Below are 21,196 nucleotides of genomic sequence, written 5' to 3' on the forward strand. Positions count from 1 at the left end.
TGTGATGAGGAAGACTTACAGATATGTAAAAGCCAAATCTTAGAGCTCATTATTTTTCTATCTTTGGGCCTTGACTGAGGCAATGTATCCCAGCTTCAGCATAGCCCGAGAGCAAAGAGTCGAGTCTGAGACAAGAAGCTGTCCAGAACTTTTCTGGCAATTATGAGAGCTGATGACTAGTCAAGAGGCACCATCAATGAGTGACTCGAACCTGCTCCAGCAGTGTATATCAGGTCCTCTGTGAGGATCCTAATATAGTAGTAGTTATGAACTTATGGAGTGTACATACTTACAGAGTGTACATACTTTTTGCCTAGCTACAACAGCTTTCTAGGCAATAAATATTCCAAATTCTTCTGAGGAAACAGGAATATTTGTAAGATTAGTTTATGTCTTCCACATGCTAAATTTAATCAGATTTTTCTAAATATGGCTATGGTATAAACAAACTAATTCTTCTCCACTGTGCAGTCACATGTGATAGGGGGTTTTTTTCAGACCCAGAATGAACTATGGAATGTGGTGTATAGGTCTGAACATATAGGTCTGGGAAAAAAAAAAAGTAGACCCACCTTTATTTGTTAATTGTATTTTCCTCTAGTTCATGGATATAGTACCTACTCTCTTGATGAGAGCTGGCACAGGGAACTTTAGATTGTAGTGCTCGCAGTCTTCTCACTGGTAAGGAGATAAGGAAATTTCACATGATTTTGGGAAATGAACATTTTTGGTGGCTACGGATACCATATTAATGCCTTTTCTCTTTTAGAAACTGGTTCTAGCCCACTGTTCATAACTCAGGATTCAGTTGAAGATGTTGTGTTTGGTGAAATCTCTCCTAAGAAAACAAGTGAAAAAGGACAGAAGAGGCAGAAAGTGTTTTCAGAGAGAAGCTGCAGTTTCAGCAGTGAAAGCAAAGCAGGAATGCTGCTGAAAAAAGGCAGCTTGGATTTGCATTCTAAAGAAATAGCAATAATGATGGGAGCAGATGCCAAGATCCTAACGGCAGCTTTGTCTGGGGCCAAAACTTCCCCCTGTGATATGAGTAAATCTCACAGCTCTGAAAGTATCATTGACCAACAGATTTCTGGCATAAGTGGTGCTTGGAGTTGCATGACTGAGTGTGATTGGGAGTTGGAGCATAGGTCTTCACCGGTGCTGGAAGAACCTGGGGAAGGGCAGGAGCATCTTGAGAGTGGAGGAAATGGAATCATGACCACAGTGCAAGACATGAACCTTCAACAATCAGCTCAGGCCAAAAACCAGAAACCAGAATCCAAAGATGCAACTACTAAAAGGAATAGTTTTTATGGAGTGGTTAAGCCTATTGAAAGGGAAGATGTTGAGATAGGCTTGGACCCTTTATCTCTGTTGGCTACTGACACCATGGAAACAAGACATCCCGAACCTGAGGAAAAAATGGTGTCACCAGTTGTAGCACGTAATTTGGCAGATGAAATAAAAAGTTACATGAATCTGAAGAACCCACTGGGTAGTAAGTTTCCCAGCATGGAACTGCACAAGCCAGATAAGGAAGTGGAAGCCTCTGATATACTTACTCACTCACAAGAAAGACGATCAAGCCTGCCTTTGGATCCCGTTCTGCCATCCCCTGAGTCTTACGAAACTCGGAGAAGTCCTTCTGTCTCCAGATCCAAAACATTTACTGGACGACCAAAGCAACAAACCCATCCACGAGTTCAAAAGGAGCGGTCTTCGTCTTTGACAGGACTGGGTCGTTCGTCTCCACACGGTTCATTAGGATCTGTTGTAACAACTTTATCCAACCTGAAGTTAGACAATATACTGTCCGGACCAAAAATAGATGTTCTGAAGTCAAGCATGAAGCAGGCAGCCAACGTGGCCAGTAAGATGTGGGGAGCTGTAACTTCAGCATATAGTTATTCAGATGATGAGGCAAGTGTTTTTCAATATGAAAAATCTGGGGAGACAAAAGTTGGAAGGGTGACTTCAGTGAGCAGAACGTTACCTCATGAGATGATGCTTTTTGTTAAGTTTTGATTTTAGTAGCTACTAACAGTTGTCTTTTGTGTATGGTGCCATTAAAAAAGTTACTTATCAGACAAGAGCAAATGAAATGGTCTTGATGCGGTAAAGTTAAACTTCGACTTCTCGGCATTCCCCTCCTTTATTTAGTTAGTTATTTATTTAAAGAAAGTGCAGCAAGAAACGCTGGTGAGAACAAAATTACGTCATCTTAAATGATGTCGTACTGCCTGTCTTATTTTTGAAAAGTAAGAAAAGGTTATGAAAACAAATCACAAAACTAAGAAGTCAGGTTGATGAGGATTAAAGTTGAAAGCAGTAAAGAACAGCCTGAGATCTTGTAAATGTATTAATAGGAATTTGGAATCTAAATGTTATGGTTCTTGTGCAGGCACCCTTCATTAACAGTCTGTTCTGTAGTATAATAACACAAATGAAAGAGGAGATGAGGTGATGAATATTACAACTTCATCCTTTCCATACACATCTTGTTATTCTGCCTCCAAAAATTTTTCTGTCTTAGAAGGGCCTCTGCTTAGTCCAGGTAACCTCTCAGTCTGATCTTTTTTGCTCCACTTTTTAGGCTGTTAGGATAGCTTCATGTTTCCATTTTTAAATTGTCCCTCATTTTCCCAGCCCCCATAAAAAGTTGAAAGGGGGGAAACATGTCTGTCTATTTATTTCTACATGAATCAAATTTTAGTGATGTTACTAATAGAGTTCTTTTTATTAAATTTAAAAAAGCTATTTTTTTAAACAAATTTTGCCTGTGACAGTGAACACTCCCTGTTCTGCATCCTTTCCTGAGTGTTTTTCCTGTCATCTAGATTTTCCTGTGTGCCTTTCTATTATACTGACCTATTCTGTAGACTTTTGTTTAACGACTCATCACAATTCCCTTAATATTACTTATTTAAATTTCTTTTCAAGGTTGTTTGATTTTTCTCCTGTTATTTCTTCAATTTCCTTTTTCTAGTGTACTTTCCATTTTCTAGTGTATCTTTTCAGTCTGTTTTGTTCCTGTCTTCAATTCTGAAAGTCCAACTTTAACTCAGACTTTTTTTTCTGATAATTCCTTCATTTTGTATAGCGTCTACCGAATCACAATATCTACATCATTTTTCCTATTTCTCCTGTAATGAAAAACGTTTATATCCAGATCTCTTTGTTACTCTGTTTGATCCTCAGCTAAGTATTTTCACTACTAAAGACTCTCATTTTTCCAGTATCCTTCTGGTTTGTCCCATATCTGCTTTTTGGGAGGGGGCTGTGTGGACTGGTCTTTGGATTTTTTTTACCTCAGGATTTAATCTTTTTCTGCTACTTTATTTGTTTATTCGGATAAAGATGAAAGTCAAATAACAGATCTGGATGTACTCAAAAATGCTAATTTTCTTGTTCTTGTGTTAAAGGAAGAAAACAATCAACCAGATTTTAACTTCCCTGCTGGTTTCGAAGATAACATTTTGGGAGATAGTCTGTCATCAAGAACTGGAGTCCCAGGGCTAATTACAAATGAGCTTGCACAAAGCACTACGAGTCTTGGCAGTAGCAGTAGCAGTGGAGATGCAGGAAGGCAGCATTACAGTGCAGGTGAGATTTTTGTTTTGTTCTGTTTTCCCCTCATAACTTGCTAATAATACAACAGAGAAAGCTATTATATGTGAAATAATTAATAACAGTCAAAGCTGTAGTAATTAGAAATTATTTCAAGGTCTTAAAATGAGTATAACTACATTTGTCCTTCCATTCTATACTTTTTTTTCTTGCAGTAGCAAATAACTAGTGCTTGCTATCTTTGTTGAATGTATAAAAAGTTGATACAAAATACAGGAATTTAGCTGTAAAAGTTCTTCTGCTGTGTATGTGATAGAGAGATTCCTAACTAGTTATAGCCAAGCATACCTGCTCATTCATGTAACGTCATAATACTCTGAAAGTTCTTGAAATGTTAATGGAAAAAAGCAGCAAGAACTGCAAATAGTTGCATAACTAACAGAACCAGATCTTTTGAGGGGGGAAAAAAACTACAGAATAAATGGAAAGCAAACAAAATCAGCCCCGCAGCCACAAGCTCACAAAACCCCTTAAGTAGCACACACCAAAAATGCATCAGCTTTACTGTGGAATAGAGGTATACTTGATTTGAAGTTGTAGGTAAAAAATTGGTTATTTGAAGGTAAAAAATTGATGTGTATTGCTAGATTGTACTCCCATCTTCCCTACTCACTTCATTCTAGAGCTGGATGAAGTAAATCTAATAATTTGCAGTTCAGATTTGATTCTTATTTTGAAAGAGGGGAAAAAAAAAAGAAGAGGATGATGTATTTCTGAAACAGCTGGGGGTTTGGTGTAGTTCCAGTTGGTTAGGAGAGTTACAAGACCTGACTATAAAGAGTTGCAGCCATCAAAAGGATGTGTAAAATTTGTTAACAAACTAAACTTTAGCTGAAGCAAAGGAACCTTCTGTAGGCTGAGGAACTCTGGTAATGATTTTTTCAATAAGCAAGTTTCACTGGACTTGTCAAAGGAACTATTGCTGATGACAGTTTTGCCTCCTAAAACTGATTCCAACCATTTCCAACTTCTTTTCCCCTTCTTCTGGGCAAAGCTCATAACTCTAAAACTCAACCTTAAAGAAAACTGTTTTACTGCAGTGTTAGCCAGAGGAAGCTGGAGTACAATAATGGCATATTTAGTATCATGTGTCTCACATGCTACTATTCTTCTGTTTGCATTATGAATGTATCATTAAAGAAATCTTAAATAACTTCTTAGAGTATATATACTGAACAATCTTACTGGTTTTTTCCATTCTTCATTTTTCCTTTGTATTTTCAGCTTTCATTCACTTAGCGCTTCTCTTTTTTGTTTTACGAGTCAGTGATATGCTGTGCTGCACACAATAACTATGAAATGCTGTTCACAAACATGATATTTATCTGTATGGTAATTATAATATTAGCAAAGTTACAGGGCTACACATACCTTCAGAGACCTTCTGCTACAATATTTTGTCTTGATTGAACAAAAATTTATTTTTTGGCAATGGATTAATTACTCTTTCCTTGAATACAAGACCCAAACGACTCTTTCTGTACAGGTGAAGTTTCATTCCCAAGAAGTATGAAAATTCTAGATTCTGAGAAGTCAGAGCACAGCTCTTCACATAATACTAGCTTATCCAGCATTTTCCAGAACTATGCAATGGAGGTAAGATTAACAAACTCAAAGATGAAAGATATAATTGTTTAATTTTACTGAATGCATGAATTACCTGCATAGTTGGATCAGGGTCAGATTTTTCAAATAATTTTTTTCCCCATGTTTCCTCTGCAAAGATGCTGGGTACTTTTAGCCCAGGCTGTAACTGTAGCCTTAGAGAAAAGTGTGTTAAATGCCTTTATGTATCTCTCATGTATATGAGAAGGGAGGGGTCAAAACTTGAAGTGAGACAGAAAACAGAGAGAAAAAAAGGTTTTTTTTTCCTTTCAAGCTTTTTTTCCCTTTATGAAAATTATGTGTTGTTGCTGATTAACTGTGTTGTTGGCCACAGCCAGTGGCTAAGCCCTCACCCACACACTTACTTGTCTTCGTCAGGATGAGGGAGAAAATTGGAAGAGCAGAAGAAAGGAAAAAAAAGTCTTTGAAGGTAAAAATAAAGACAGTAACTACTGCAAAGACAATCAGTCAGTGCCATGACACCTTGAACAACAGCTACCTTGGAAAAATTTCCCCCTTACAACCACAGTTTTGTCGCTGGCTGTGGTGTTATATAGTATCTCCTCAGTCAGCTGAGGTCAGCTACCCTGACTGTGTCCCCTCCTAACCTTTTGTTCGCCTCCAGCCGCCTCACTGTTTTGGAGATGGAATGTGAAAGAATAAGTCATGATAGTATGTAAGGCACTGTTCAGCAATCGCTAAAACATCAGTGTGTTATCAGCACAGAGTCAGTCACCAGTCTAAAACGCAGCACCATAAACACTGCTATGAAAACTAAGGATGCCAAACCAAGCACAATAGTGATTTAGAATACCGCTCTGTTTGTTATGGCTTGTAGATGCTTTCAAACTTACAAGGAATGGTCACTGCATTTTCTGTGGTGGGTTTTTTTTCTGCTGTAGTGTTCTTTTGCTAGGTCCCACTAATTGTCTTTTGTGTTCGGTCTTCTGAAGATCTACACTTGTCAGACTTCTGCACTGCATTATGTAAGGGACATCATGGCGTAGTAAGAAAAAGATATTGCCTTGAGCAGTTATCTAAAATATATTAGGTCTAAAATATATGGTATGTTCCATTTGGTGTTGGTCTTTTGGTTTTGTTTCCTGTGAGAGTAAAACAAGGAAGTTAGAGTAAACTTAAAATAAAAGGATAATAGACAGTTCTTCAGCTAGCATAGGATTATTTTTTACCATCTTCAGTTCTCAGTTTAGCAACGAGATTTCTGTTTGGAAAAAAATAAATTTTCTTTTTTACCTCTTACATTTGGTTTGCATGGCGAAGTTTTGGAAGTGTGGAGACTACAAGTGTGCTTTCTGTGAGAAGATGCCAGAAGCTTCCCCCATGCCCAAGAAAGCCAGTTCCAGTCAGCTATTAATGTGGACCTGCCACTGGCCAAAGCTAAGCCATTCAGTGATGGTGGCAGTGCCTCTATGAATAATGGTGGGCCAGCACTTTTTTCCTCTTGTCTTGAGTGACAGGACCAGGGACAAAACAAAAGCTGGAACACAAAAAGTTCCACTTAAATGTAAGGCAAAACCTTTTTACTATAAGAGTGAGGGAGCCCTGTCACAGTCTGCCTGGGGAGGGTGTAGAGTCTGCTGCTCTGGAGGTTTTCAAAACCTGCCTGGACACATTTCCTGTGTGACCTGATTGATCTTGGACCTGCTTTAGCAGGGAGGTTGGACTGGATAATCTCTAGAGGTCCCTTCCAACCTCTACCATTCTGTGATTCTGTGAAACAGCCCTACAGAAACCAAGGTCAATGAAGGAAGGGGAAGTTGTGCTGCAGATGCTGGAGCAGAGGTTCCTCTGCGGCCCATGGTAGTGGTGCAGTCTATGGTGAGGCAGGCCCTGCCCCTGCAGCTGTGGAGGCCACAGGGAAGCAGAGATCCACTTGCAGCATGAGGAGGACCCCATGCTTGAGTGGGTGGATGTGCCTAAATGAACCTATGACCCCATAGAGAGGAGCCCAGGCTGGATGGGATTTTCCCAGGACTTATGGTGCTGTGGAGGACAACACTGCAGCAGTTTGTCCCTGAAGGACTTCACCCTGTGGAAAGGACATGTAGAAAAGAGCCACAGTGGAGCAGTTCTTGAACTGCAGTCTGTGGGAAGGACCCAGATTTGAGAAGTTCGTGGAGGGACTGTCTCCCATGAGTGGGATCCCACACTGAAGCAGAGAAACAGAGTGAGGAGGATGGAGCAGCAGAGGCAACATATGATGAACTGACTGCAACCCTCATTCCACACCTCCTGCACTACTTGAGAGGATGAGGTAGAGAAGTTGAGAGTGAAGTTGGGCCCAGGAAGAAGGGAGGGGTTTTCCCCTGTGCCCACAGGGTGATGATGGCAAACTTCGAGAGTATAGCAGAACAGAATTGTACTTTTACAGAATAATGTGATTATTAGAATTGAAAGTATATTTCATATACAGTTTCAATCAGGGTAAGAATATGGGTTTTGTGTTTCAGTAGGCAATGGGTTAGAGGAACATTTACTACATGATATTAGTACTGTAGCTACTACTTGTTATTAATTAAATTAACAGTTTCAAGCTAGCTTATTTTATAGGGAATACTTATTTCATAGAGAATTATGTTACTCGCCCATATCAAAGACAGCGGGCGATTATATTTTCTCTCAGCTCCGGAGGGTAATGTCCAGACGGACATCCTTGCTCAAAGGGGAAGTTTTTCAGACACGCTCCAAAGGAGAGCGTGTAGAAATCCTCTCACGCCCCCCAGAAGCAGGACTGGACTTTTATAGAAAAAAGCAATTGACTGTCAGTCATCTTCTTGTTGAATTTACATCTCTGTAGGGCTAGCAAGAATATCTAGTTTCCAGCAACAGTGTTACAACAGAGATGTCTGTTTCACTGCCCACTAGCTCAGGAATTTTCTCATCCTCCCAAGTTATTCTTGCAGATAGTCAAGTCAGGCTGGTCTGTAACAGGCTTTGCCACTAGAAAACAGCATGATTTTCAGCTTGCATCTTTTCACCAGGGAGAGTGCCCTGCTACAGGGGTGAAGGGAAGGTGTTTCCAGATTTGGGGTTTATTTCTTATTACCTTGCTCTGATTTTAATATTGACAGTAAATGTAAGTGAATTTCTCCTATTTGAGTGTCTTTTGCCCATGATGGTAATTGCCGAGTGATCTTTTCCTTTCCTTACCTTGATCTACAAGCCTCTTGTCCTACTTTTGTCACTCTGTCCAGTTGAGGAAGAGGATTATAGGGCAGCTTGGGGGGCACCTGGTATCCAACCAAGGTCAACCCACCACACCACTATGGAGATTTCTTTCGTGTTTGGTTGAGTTAGTTTTTCCCCCTTTTTATGAGAGGTAGACATGCATTTACTTACATCATTCACAACAGTTCATATATCCTGAAGGCTTCATAGGACTGAGCAACTGCAAATGCCAAATTAGTAGCATTCCAGAGTCATGTTTCTTCCAGGACTCAAAAATAACTAACAAAAATAAATTATTAGTATTTGAATTCCATAGGTAAAAGTTACGTGAGTGATGGCATTCTGACACCTGTTAAACCCTTGTAGATACTAAACCTGTAATACCACTTATGAAAGGACACTGAAACAGGACTGTTAATATTAATTCTTTGCTGTTCTAGGTATTGATGTCAAGCTGCTCTCAATGTAGAGCTTGTGGTGCATTGGTTTATGATGAAGAAATTATGGCTGGCTGGACAGCAGATGATTCAAACTTGAACACTACCTGTCCTTTCTGTAAAAGTAGTTTCCTGCCTTTACTTAACGTTGAATTTAAAGACCTACGTGGCTCTGCAAGGTTAGTGTGTTTATAGATACTCTCTTTCTGCCTTTACATTTGTACATAGTTTTTGTACATAGTACATTTTTCCACAAGAATATCGTAGTTATATCTCCCAATATTTTTGCCTAGGTGTTCAAAAGAATACCACCTCCTGTTCAGCGGTCATGATTGTACTGAAGGAAATTGAAAGTCATGTAAACTGTTGAGTTTCACTGTAAAAGAGACAAAAGCAAATAACTGATTGCCTTTTTACAGCTTAACTGGGGGGAGTGGCCGACACACCAGAAGGCTGTGCTGCCATCCAACAACACCTGGACAGGGTGGAGAATTGGGCAGGAAGAAATCTAATAAAGTTCAAGAAGGGCAAATGTAGAGTCTTGCATCTGGGAAAGAATAACCTCATGTACCAGCAAAGGTTGGGGAATGAACTGTTAGAGAGTACCGTAAGGGAAAGGGACCTGGGGGTCTTGGTGAACAGCAGGATGAGCTTGAGCCAGCAATGTGCCCTCATGGCTAAGAAGGCCAATGGAATTCTGGGGTGGATTAGAAGGGTTGTGGTTAGCAAGTCGAGGAAGATTCTCCTCCCCTTCTACTCTGACCTCGTGAGACCACATCTGGAATGTCGTGTCCAGTTCTGGCCTCTCAGTTCAAGAAGGACAGGGAGCTGCTGGAGAGAGTTCAGCACAGGGCCACAAAGATGATGGAGTGGAGCATCTTCAGCTTGGAGGAGTCTGAGGGGTGACCTCATTAATGTTTACAAATATGTCAAGGGTGGGCGTCAGGAGGATGGAACCAGGCTCTTCTCAGTGATGGCCAATGACGGGACAAGGGGCAATTAGTATAATAGAAGGAAGAATTTCTTCACTCTAAGGGTGATGGAGCACTGGAACAGGCTGCCCAGGTGGGTTGTTGAGTCTCCTTCTCTAAAAACATTCAAAACTCACCTGGACAAGTTACTGTGTGACCTGCTGTAGGTGGTCCTGCTCTGGCAGAGGGATTGGACTAGATGGTGTTTCAAGGTCCCTTCGAACCCTTAGATTCTGTGATTCTGTAATTTGAAGGACAAATGTGCAGAAGGTACAAGTTTGGTTTTGTTTTATGTAGCTTTTAAAACACAGCTAATGGATCATGAACTTTTTAAGAGCATATGAAGCAGTCAAATGTCAGCAAATAATTTATCTCAAATTAAACTCACTAACAGCTTTTAATTACAGATGCACCAGCTTATTATTTCTCTAGTAGTTCTCCAGTTAAAGCTTGTTTACTTCCTATTATGACCTCTTTTAATTGCACTATGAAAGCTGAAACTTATTTTAAGGTAATTTGAAGTGATTTCTCACTGTAGCAGCTATTGCTGTGAAACAGAGGCTACATTAACATTCTCTAGCTCTGAAACTGAACATCTGTAGAGTGTGTGCAGAGTGTCTACATAAAAAAACGTTAACAAAGCAAGTCACATTCCTGTTATCTCAAGCTTATAATGGTGTATTATCTTCCAGTTTGTAATGTCACCTATACAATAAAACTACTTTCAGTGATGTGTCAACTATGATATATTGTTGCTGGTTAGGAACCCTGACAAACTAAGTTTACTTGTAACGACTTATATCCAGCATAGGATTTCTCATTTTGCAGAGCAAATCTCTGCATGTGTTTGTTTACTCTGCCTATACAAGGCACAGTGAAGGGTGTAGGATGAAGTTTGTTTTGTATTGTCAAGCCTTTTAATGTTGTTTTTCCTTCTATTTACTACTTTTTGCAAGTAATAATAACTTTTTAAAAAACTTTATACTTTCATCTTGACCTTTGTTTTTCTTTCCTCTTCCATTCATGTTTTGCCTTAGTTTTTTCCTGAAGCAAAGTACCTCAGGAGACAGTTTACAGAGTGGTACCCTTCCACTAACCACCGATCCTCTGGAGCAGAAATTGTTGTCCAGTCCAGCTGTTGCTGACTTGATCAGTTTTTCAGATCACCCACAGTCCAGCAACACCATAGCTGAAGAAACTAGCTCTGCAACAGAGCAGAGGTAGGTAAAACGGTTGTTAGTTTTTTCACGTATTATATTAATACTTCCATTATGTTTCTTCTGCTTCTAAAATGAAGGTTGGCTTGTGTAACAAATACAGTGGAGAAGTACAAGTGTAATTTGGTGATTGTCTGTTTCCCATCATTCTTTTTACATGTTTTAAGTATGCATTTAACAGTTTGAAGTAAGCTGCCTCCACTAAATAAGTGAGTTTGAGACACAACTATAGAAATAAATCTTCTATTCCATCTCCTATTGAGTAATAAGTAACACTTCATAGAATCATTGAATGGTAGGGGTTGGAAGAGACCTTTCGAGATCATCTAGTCCAACCCCCCTGCAGAAGCAGGTTCACCTAGATCAGGTCACACAGGAAAACATCCAAGCAGGGTTTGAAGACCTCCAGAGAAGGAGACTCCATACTCTACCTGGGCAGCCTGTGCCAGGGCTCCATCACCCTCACAGTGAAATAGTTTTTTCTTATGTTTAAGTGGAACTTTTTGTGTTCCAACTTCATCCCATCACCCCTTGTCCTGTTGCTAGCTACTGTAGAAAAAATGTATGCCCCAACCTCCTGACATCTACCATTTATATACTTACAAATATAAATGAGAACCCCCTGCAGTTCATCTTCTCTAGACTAAACAGCCCCAGTTTCTGCAGCCTTTCTTCATAAGGAATATGTTCCAGTCCCCTGATCATCTTGGTGGCCCTACACTGGACTCTCTCCAGAAGTTCACTGTCCCTCTTGAGCTGAGGAGCCCAGAACTGGACACAGGACTCCAGATGAGGCCTCATTAGGGCAGAGTAGAGGGGGAGCAGAGTCTCCCTTGACCTGCTGCCCACACTCTTCTTGATGCATCCCAGGATGCCATTGGCCTTCTTGGCCACGAGGGCACATTGCTGGCTCATGTTTCATTTATTATCAACCAGCACTCCCAGGTCTCTCTCTTCAGCAGTTCAACCCCCAGCCTATACTGGTGCAGGGGGTTGTTCCTTCCCAGGTGCAGGACTCTGCACTTGTCCTTGTTGAACCTCAGGAGGTTCCTCTCTGCCCAACTCTCAAGCCGGTTGAGATCCCGCTGAATGGCAGCACAGCCTTCTGGGGAATCAGCCAGTCCTCCCAGTTTGGTGTCATCAACCAACTTGCTGAGGGTACGCTTTGTCCCCTCATCCAGATTGTCGATGAAGATGTTGAACAAGACTGGCCCCAGAACCCATCCCTGTGGAACTCCACTGGCCACAGGCCTCCAACTCGACTCTGTGCCATTGATCACCACCCTCTGGGCTCTGTCATTCAGCCAGCTCTCGATGCACCTCACTGTCCACTCATCCAAGCCACACTGCCTGAGCTTTCTGATGAGGATGTTTTGGGAGACAGTGTCCAAAGCCTTGCTGAAGTCAAGGTAGATGACATCCGCTGCTCTCCCCTCATCTAGCCAGCCGCATAGAAGGCTATCAGGTTGGTCAAACAGGATTTCCCCTTGGTGAAGCCATGTTGACTCCTCCTGATAACCATCTTTTCCTTCATATGTTTAGTGATGACATACCGGATGAGTTGTTCTATCACCTTTCTAGGGATGGAGGTGAGACTGACCAGCCTGTAGTTTCCCACGTTGTCCTTCTTGCCATTTTTGAATACTGGCGTGACAGTTTGAAGACACCTTGTTAGAAGACACCTTTTAAAGACACACAGAAATTCAAGCATTAGATTTCCTTTCCTCACGTTTAGAATTTAACACGAAGGACACTGCATTGTAGGGAAAAATAGATCCATTTCCTGGAACAGTCTTTTTTGAGAGAAATCTCTTTGAGCACTCAGCATTTGCACTAAGCATGCATTCTGTGATAAATAATACTGACATAAAGCTGAAACTCAGAAAAACAGTTCCACTTTTGAAACAATTTGAGGAAAGAAGCGTTAAGGAGAAGTTGTCATGTTGGAAGCAGGAAGAACTGAAATAGTGCTGCTGTGAATTGTGACATTTTTCATGGGATTTGTTCACATTTTTCTGTAATCGGGTTTTTTTTAATCGTTTAGTTTGGAATTTTTGAGTGTTAATAAGCTAATGTCTCTCAGGATGTTAAAACTGTAATCAGTGTGATAGCAGTTAAACATAGTACTCTAAAATGAAAGGTGATATTGCTTATGTTAGCCTCTTTGATGTCATTTTTAACTGAAGTCAGACTTAGGACTAGAAGTCACTTCACTCTAAATTAATCTCTTCCCTCTCTTTGCATATTATTTAGAAGCAGACACTTTCTGTTGCACCTCATGTTTTTTCTTCTGTATTGTAGTCAAATTGTTTAAATCCATTGTTTCAGTTACAAGAAGCACAAAACGGATATTCCTGGATCTGCAAGAGCCTTGATTGTATGGGTTAAATTTGACAAGCCTGTAATAGGAGTTTGCCTAAGTTGTCCTGTTGGATGCATTTGATACATTTTTTTTTTCAGTTCTTTTGGCATGCAACTTTGAAGTTGTTTTCTGTAATATTTTTGCATAGTCGGAACAAGATAATCTTTGTGTGTTGACAAAACTGTACACTGCTGTTTTCCTAAGCAGGGTAAACCTGTACCAGAGCAATGGTACCTTATGCAGTGCTTTCAGATTCATGTCTTAGATTATACCTAGGTGCATTTGTGGAGTCCTGGTTATACTGGTCTGAGAAGCATTTTGTTTTGTTTTCCCTAAACTCTGGAGCTAACTGGGCAAGCACGATTCCTTATCATTAGAGAAACTTAGCCTGGGATGCTTGTCAGCCTCTCTCTGCTTCTTTCTTGTTGCCATAAGATGCTGAATAGTTTAACTTTAGCATATTCCCTTCTAAAATCCAAACAGTGATGTGGCTGAAGAACAGAGTAAAGATCCTAGAGCCCTGAAGACATCTGCCAGTAATCCACCAAAAAGGGGAGTGTCCTTGACTCGAAGCCACAGTGTTGGGGGTCCACTGCAAAACATTGATCTTTCCCAAAGACCTTCTCATGGCATCTCAACAGTTAGTCTTCCAAATAGTTTGCAAGAAGCTGTGGTAAGACTAAAAGCTGTGCATTTAGTTGACAGCAAAATACTGAATGCACTGACCGAATATGAATAATGTTCTACTACTAGCGTTCTTATCCATTTAAGGAATGGAAATGACCAAGCATATTTTCGTGTTCTGGTGACAAAAACAGAAGTCTTGGTTCAGTTAATGTAAAATTGTTTTTTCAGTACATTGTACAAGCTTGGCTTCAAATGTTCTGTGTAGCAGAATAAAGCTAATCTTTGTCTTTCTAAAATCGGAAATGTATTTTAAAAATACTCCAACTTTTGCAGCAGACTAAACACAATAATACAAAAACCCACTGCTGCAGGAGTGAAAGCTTGTTCCTTTTCCGTGCATTTACTTACACTCCTCTATATTGTTGGGTTTACTGGTTGAGTGGGTGGGAGAAGGAAAGTGGCATTGTTCAGACTATTATATTATTCTTGCATGTGCAACAAAGTGGTTTTCATCTCTCCTGGTTCTTGTTATTGACAAGAAGCTGTCTTATGTAACTCATTATTCAGTTCCACAGCTGATGTAGTTACTGACATTTTTGTGCAATCTCCATCTCCATTGGCTTAGTGTACTGGCTTAGATAGCTTGAAACCATGTAATAAGGAACAAGTTACAACAAATTGGCATTTTTTCTTTTTCGCATAACAGAACTTAGGTGATTGTTTTTTAAAGTTAAGAAACACCTCAGCAGTGAAAACTGCTGATACTGTTAAAATTGTTGTGTGTTTAATACTTCTAGATATTTTGTCCAAATATTAAAAGAAACTGTGCAGTTTGGGATTTTCAGGGCAAGTGATACTGAAGACTACTTCTAGAAGAAAACTCTTTGATTTTCTGAAAAAAAAACCCCAACATAATTTAATTTTTTTCTGTCGTGGTTTGGTTTTAGGATCCTTTGATAAAAAGACCTAATCCTCTTGCTGTATCTGTACCCTACCTGAGCCCCTTGGTACTGCGTAAGGAGCTTGAATCACTGTTGGAAAATGAAGGAGAGCAAGTTATTCATACTCCCAAATTCATCAATCAACACCCCATAATTTTCTGGAACCTAGTTTGGTATTTCCAACGATTGGATCTACCTAGCAACTTACCTGGACTCATTCTAACATCTGAACACTGTAATGATGGAGTGCAGGTAAGTGGCTTCCTCATATTAGAACTGCAGATACTAGAGTGAGCTAAATGTGACAGTTTGGTTCAAAAAAAGAATAAAAAAAACAGGTGGGTAAGTAATTTGTGACTAGATTGCATCTAGGTTCCTGTACTTTATGGTACAAGTAGAGAGGCTTCTTTTCCACAGGAAATCCTTTAGGAAGATGAGTGAAGGCAGTATTCAAATTCTAGTCTAGCTTCTGTCTTTTAAAAAGCCAGAGAATAAGATTAATTAAAGAGAAGGCTAATATATAGAAGGAAGCAGATGTTTTTCTGAAAGCTATGGTTTGTTTATATAAGTACCAAATTCAGTAGGTATTTGTGTATGAGGCACATGAAGTATTATTTTTCTGTCTACTTCCATGCACTTCAATTTTAAAATTCTTTCCTGTAATTTTCAAGAAACCTTTCCCTTCGAGCCAAGAACAATTTTCCAAGAAATGTAATTGAACACTAATACTATCAAAAGCTAAAGAAAACTGGAAAAAACATGCATTAGCAGGGAGTATCACAAGATGGGACATTTTACATATGTAATGTGTGTACATATTCAATATCATAATATCGTATGAGGTTCCACAAGGCCAAGTGCTGGGTCCTGCATTTGGGCCACAACAACCCCCAGCAGTGCTACAGGCTTGGGGAGGAGAGGCTGGAAAGGAAAAGGAAAAGAACTTGGGGGATGTTAATCAACAGCCAGCTGAACATGAGTCAGCAGTGTGCCCAGGTGGCCAAGAAGGCCAATGGCATCCTGGCCTGTATCAGAAATAGTGTGGCCAGCAGGAACAAGGATTGTCCCCTTGTACTTGGCATTGATGCGGCCAGACTTCAAATACTGTGTCCAGTTCTGGGCCCCTCACTACAAGAAGGACATTGAGGTGCTGGAATGTGTCCAGAGATGGGCAATGAAGCTGGTGAAGGATCCGGAGAACAAGACTTTCTCAGAAGTGGCTGAGGGAGCTGGGGATGTTTAGCCTGGAAAAAAGGATACTGAGAGAAGACTTGATCACTCTCTATAACTGCCTGAAAGGAGGTTGTAGTGAGGTGGGGGTTGGTCTCATTTCCCAAAGTAACAAGTGGCAAATGGGTTCAAGTTTTGCCAGGGGAGGTTTAGATTTGACATTAGGAAGAAATTTTTCAGTGAGAGAGTTGTTAAGCATTGGAAAAGGCTGCAAGGGAATGGGGTGGAGTAGTCTTGAAGATATTTAAAAACCATATAGATGAGGTGCTTGTGGACATGGTTTAGTGGTGGGCTTTGCAGTGTGAGGTGAGTGGTTGGACTCGATGTTCTTTAGATATCATTTCTAACCTAAACATTTCTATATCTTGTAATTTGTCCTTTAGATTAACACACTAGGGATGTTTTTTCTCTTGCTCACCGATTCTTATTGTATTAGTGATTCCAAAGGCACTTAATTTTATAAAACATTTTTTAACAATTGTTTGGAATGCCATATATTTTTTTTAATGGAAATAAATGTTTGTCATAGTTTAGGCCTATCTGGGAACAAAGGGCCACAATCAGCCATAATTTCCAAGGGTCTTTGGAATGCCTGAAGGACAGGGAGGGCTCATTGGTCGCTTATTGTCCCACACAAAGCAGACAAGACTACTCAACTTGGGGAAGAGAACAGACATTAATTTAATCCACCACCAACCAAAAACATAAAACCCCAAAACATGAGAAACATAAAACAATACAGAGTGGTACAATGATGAAGAGCACAGCCAGCCCTTTAAGACCACCTTCTCCCCACCCCTCCCCTCTTCCCTGGCTCAGAGCCCCAGTCCTGGTGTCTTTATCTCCTCCCTCACTGAACAGCTCAGGGGGACAGGGAATGGGGGTTTCAGTCAGTCTATTCCTGATAGCTTCTGCCATTTGTTTCTCCTCAGGGCAGGCAGGCTCTGTGCCAGTCTTCCCTGCTGCTCTGTGGGATACCTCACACACACAGCAGCCCTGCACAGGCTGCTCCAACATGCCTTCATCCCAAAGGCTGCAGCTCCTCTCTGCCTCTCATGTGGGGCTGCTCTGCGGTGCACAGGCTCTCCAGCATGACCTGTGCCATGGCTGCCTCCTCATACAGTCTCTCGCCCATCCAGGTGCACTCACCTGGAGCTGCTGCTGGCTCTCAGTCCTGCCATTGCCTTCCATGGGCTGCAGGGGCACAACTGCGTTCTCACCACGGGTTGCAGAGGGTTCTCTGGTCTGGTGCTCCTCCTTCCTTCCTGCTTCTCTGACTGTGGGGTCCACATGATCATGTCTGTCTTCTACCACTTCTACACCTTCTCTTCCACTGCAGATTTCCCTTCTTCAGTAGTGATGGCAGAGGTGCCAAATTGGCACAGAGGTGGGCCCAGCTCAGAGCTGGGTGTGTTTTGAGAACTGCTTACTGGGACCAGCACTGCAGCTCCCTCCCCATGTTAACAAGAAAAAAGGGTCTCCACACAAACCCATGACAGTGTTTCATATGTGTATGCAAGTACAGGTTCTTTCTGTTTGTTGGGAAGACCAAGACGTAAACATGCATACCAAGGCTTTGTGAGGTTGGAAAATACAAGATGTAGCATGGTAAGTGGTAGAAATGAAGTAACATACTTGGTGCACAGAAAATGTTTTTGAATATATACTTATAAACATTTTCTTCCAGATATCTGTAGAAAATTGAATGGCTTTCTTTATTAGACTAGGCTAAAAAAAGTATTAAATGGGGTGGTGTCAGTTTGTTCCAGTTGGGTGCATTTTCTTCAAAGACATCAGCTGTTTGTGGAATTGAAAAAAAAATAAAAGATCTTTTTTGTTTGTTTGCAAATGAGTAAAAGATCAGGTTTCTAAATAGTAAGACTATACTGATGTTTTTCAAACTTTTTCCCGTTCCTCATGTTTTTTAGCTTCCTTTGACATCTCTTGCTCAAGATAGCAAGCTAGTATACATCCATCTTCTCTGGGACAATATCAACCTTCACCAAGAGCCAGGGGAGCCTTTGTATATATCTTGGAGAAATCTCAGTAAGTAAAACAAATGTTACACAGAGCAGGCAGCAGAGGCTGTGGAAAGAAACAGTTGTTTTATACCATCTGTAGTGTACACAGCCCATTGATTTGGAAAGTTTTTTAGTGTGTGAAGCCTCTGCACTCCTGTGGGTACTTAACATAATCTGGGTGTCAAATTATTTGTGAAATATCTGACTGATCTGTGGGAAAAGGTGTGTTATCTGTTCTTCATATGTCATTTACTTATAAACAGGGTGGGAGGATTTTCTCTAGATGTGGTGCCAAACAAGCTCCACCTGATGCTCAGTGTTTCGCTGCATTAGCTGGTTACATTTATGCAGCCATCAAAAAGTCTACTGTTACAAAAGTGCATCTTACGTTTCTATAAATGAATGAAAGGTCACAAGTCCCATTAATGTGTACATTTGGCAGTCTACTTGAGTGTCAAAAAATAAGACCCAAGAAAGCCTTTATCTACCACAACTTCATTTGGAAGAAAAGACAGACTGGTTATGAGAAGTTTGGGATTTCATTACTTCTGGTCAGCAAAAAACCTTTGTTGATCTAAACTTCTCAGTCTTTGTTTTAACATTCGTGAAAAACAGGAAATCATATTTGCAAACCATCACAGATATAAATTTTGTGAAACCCTTATCTTGGTGTGATTATAATTACAAGGCTTGGTCAGTAGTTCATGTACACACCACATGCTTGGTGCTGAATCTGTAGCCATATTTTTTTGCCAGTAAAAACACTTATTATTCATTCATGGGTCACTGTTTTCCAAAGCATAATAGTTCAGTGTTATTCTGGAAGTGGCAATGTAAGCAACAAATAAAGATAATAAATGTCTTGATCATTTTCTTTCCTGTGCATTATCTGTTGTATTATTATGCAACTGCGTTATCTATTTCAAAATGTAGACCAAAGTTTTCAGTGAATTGTAGGATGCTCTTAAGAAAGGCTTTGATAAAAAAAAAGTGTCTTTGATATGAAATGTGTCAGTGTTTTCTTTAGCTTTATATGTTTTCTTTTGGGTAAAAATAACTTTCTTGGAGTGAACTGAGTTTTTGAAACTCAAGTACAGCAATAAATCTGGGCTAATAAACCATCACAGGCAATGTTGGATTCTGGATACTCTTCAATCTCTTAATATTTCTCTGTTGCATGGGAGCTCATGGTCTTGCATGAGTACGTAATGTATCATGTTACATACACGGAGGAGTAAAGATTATAAGCAGAAAAAGCCTTTCCATTTTAACAAAATTCTTTATATTGAGTGGAGGCTCTGTACATCTATATCTCACTTTGTGAAATACCTTCTGCTTACTGAGGAATAAAAAATCTTTACTGTTTTAATATTCTGTACTGTTACATTTCCCAGATTCTTCTGAAAAGAGACACTCCACAGTGGCAGAAGATCAGCAGACAACAAATGCTTTGTTAGAGAACATCAAACTAAGTATTCAACACAATAACGTCATTAAACCAATCAGTCTTCTCCTACAGAATGTTAAGCCAGATGTGAAACGGCAAAGGTAAAGGAGTAGTCTCTTACTTTCTCCCCACTCAGAGTTAAACAAGGTCAAGCCATATAGACTTCATAGTTTTAATTCCATAAGGACTTCTTGGGAATATTCAGTTTCATTTATGTCTACCAAACACTCTGTATATTTATGTCCATGGGGACATGTATATTTATGCCAAACAGACATTCTGGAGTAGTTAATCCAATTCAAATAGATAAATGTAATTCTTTAATAAAAATGGACGTTTTACAAATTAACAGTACAGATATTGACTGTACAGAGTTGGGTGTTGCTCCAGGTCTAACAAATTGATAAATTCAGGTCTGCAGCATCCTATCGCAGTGTCTGAAATACTCTCCAAACTACCTAGTTGTACCTGTTGAAATTCCACTAGCCTGGAGCAGATACAGCATGATCCACAAACAAAGGGTACATTTTACCATCTGCCCTATAGTTCAGGGAGGGCTTTGTTCAAAAGCACAGCCTCTGAAGTAAATTGTAGCAGATATAAGATGTGTTTGAAGTCTGTCATGCTAAGTCACCTTTGCTTCTGTGGTTTGAAGTTACTAAAAAGAGGCAAGAGCTAATCTGCGTAGAGAATAATCTTTAAGAGTTCCATACGGGGAAAAAAAAAAACAAACAAACCCAAAACAATTGTTTAGTGATGTCCAACTCTGAGAGAGATTGTGACATTCTGGAATAAAAACAAAGTATGGCAACATGAAATAAACGTGCTAGTGTTAATAAGTAAGTGGTGCTTGATTTTGTATTTCATGGTTTTCTGGAGTTTTTATAGCACATTCAACAGAGGGATTTTGCACAGAAAATATAAGTGCTGTAATTTGGCTATAATCTAATTTCATACATTAAGGAAAAATATTCAGGCATGAGAAAACCTTAAGCTAGCAGTTGTGTAGAATGGTCACTTTCATCACAAGCAAGACAAACAGAATAGTTCCAGAAATATCATAGCAGAAGATTACTGTCTTCAACATTGGCTTTCTAAATGTAGGACACTTGGTGCTTTCATTGACTTATCCTTCAAAATATTTCCTAGGAGTTTTTACAGAGAAATTCTTTTCCTATCTCTGGTGTCTCTTGGAAGAGAGAACATTGACATTGGTAAGTTGAGAAATACCATGAAATTAACAGTGCCTGTGTGTGAAATGTGTGAATACTTCACATGAAAACTAGTGTATAAAATCAACTTTCATCCATGAGTTTTTAAGTAACTTTTCAGTTACTTAAAAGTGTTCTAGTGAAAAGTAGTGTCATATCACTTTTTAAGTAGATGTTGCTTTTATGAAAATTGAATTCAGATAGGGACATTAATTTCAACTTGGTTTGAAACCAGTAATCAATTATTGGCGTGAAGTTTTAATTTCCAATGAATTAAAACTTGTTCCCAGTCTTGTCCACCTTTTGCTAACCCA

The 21,196-nt window shown here is 39.9% G+C and overlaps 1 protein-coding gene across 1 annotated transcript in view; it reads left to right on the forward strand.

Moving 5' to 3' along the window:
- The window catches only part of DENND4C (DENN domain containing 4C), an 82,050-nt gene that overhangs the window by 55,615 nt on the left and 5,239 nt on the right, over window positions 1–21,196 (forward strand). Inside the window, exons 23-32 of the mRNA XM_062019489.1 lie at window positions 770–1,917; window positions 3,420–3,600; window positions 5,111–5,220; window positions 8,859–9,034; window positions 10,864–11,046; window positions 13,889–14,078; window positions 14,980–15,225; window positions 18,132–18,249; window positions 19,619–19,772; window positions 20,821–20,885. Coding sequence (XP_061875473.1) covers window positions 770–1,917; window positions 3,420–3,600; window positions 5,111–5,220; window positions 8,859–9,034; window positions 10,864–11,046; window positions 13,889–14,078; window positions 14,980–15,225; window positions 18,132–18,249; window positions 19,619–19,772; window positions 20,821–20,885 — 2,571 coding nt within the window. The remainder of the gene's footprint in view (window positions 1–769; window positions 1,918–3,419; window positions 3,601–5,110; window positions 5,221–8,858; window positions 9,035–10,863; window positions 11,047–13,888; window positions 14,079–14,979; window positions 15,226–18,131; window positions 18,250–19,618; window positions 19,773–20,820; window positions 20,886–21,196) is intronic.

Source organism: Colius striatus, chromosome Z (genome assembly GCF_028858725.1).
Source record: "Colius striatus isolate bColStr4 chromosome Z, bColStr4.1.hap1, whole genome shotgun sequence".
Classification (NCBI taxonomy): Eukaryota; Metazoa; Chordata; class Aves; order Coliiformes; family Coliidae; genus Colius; species Colius striatus.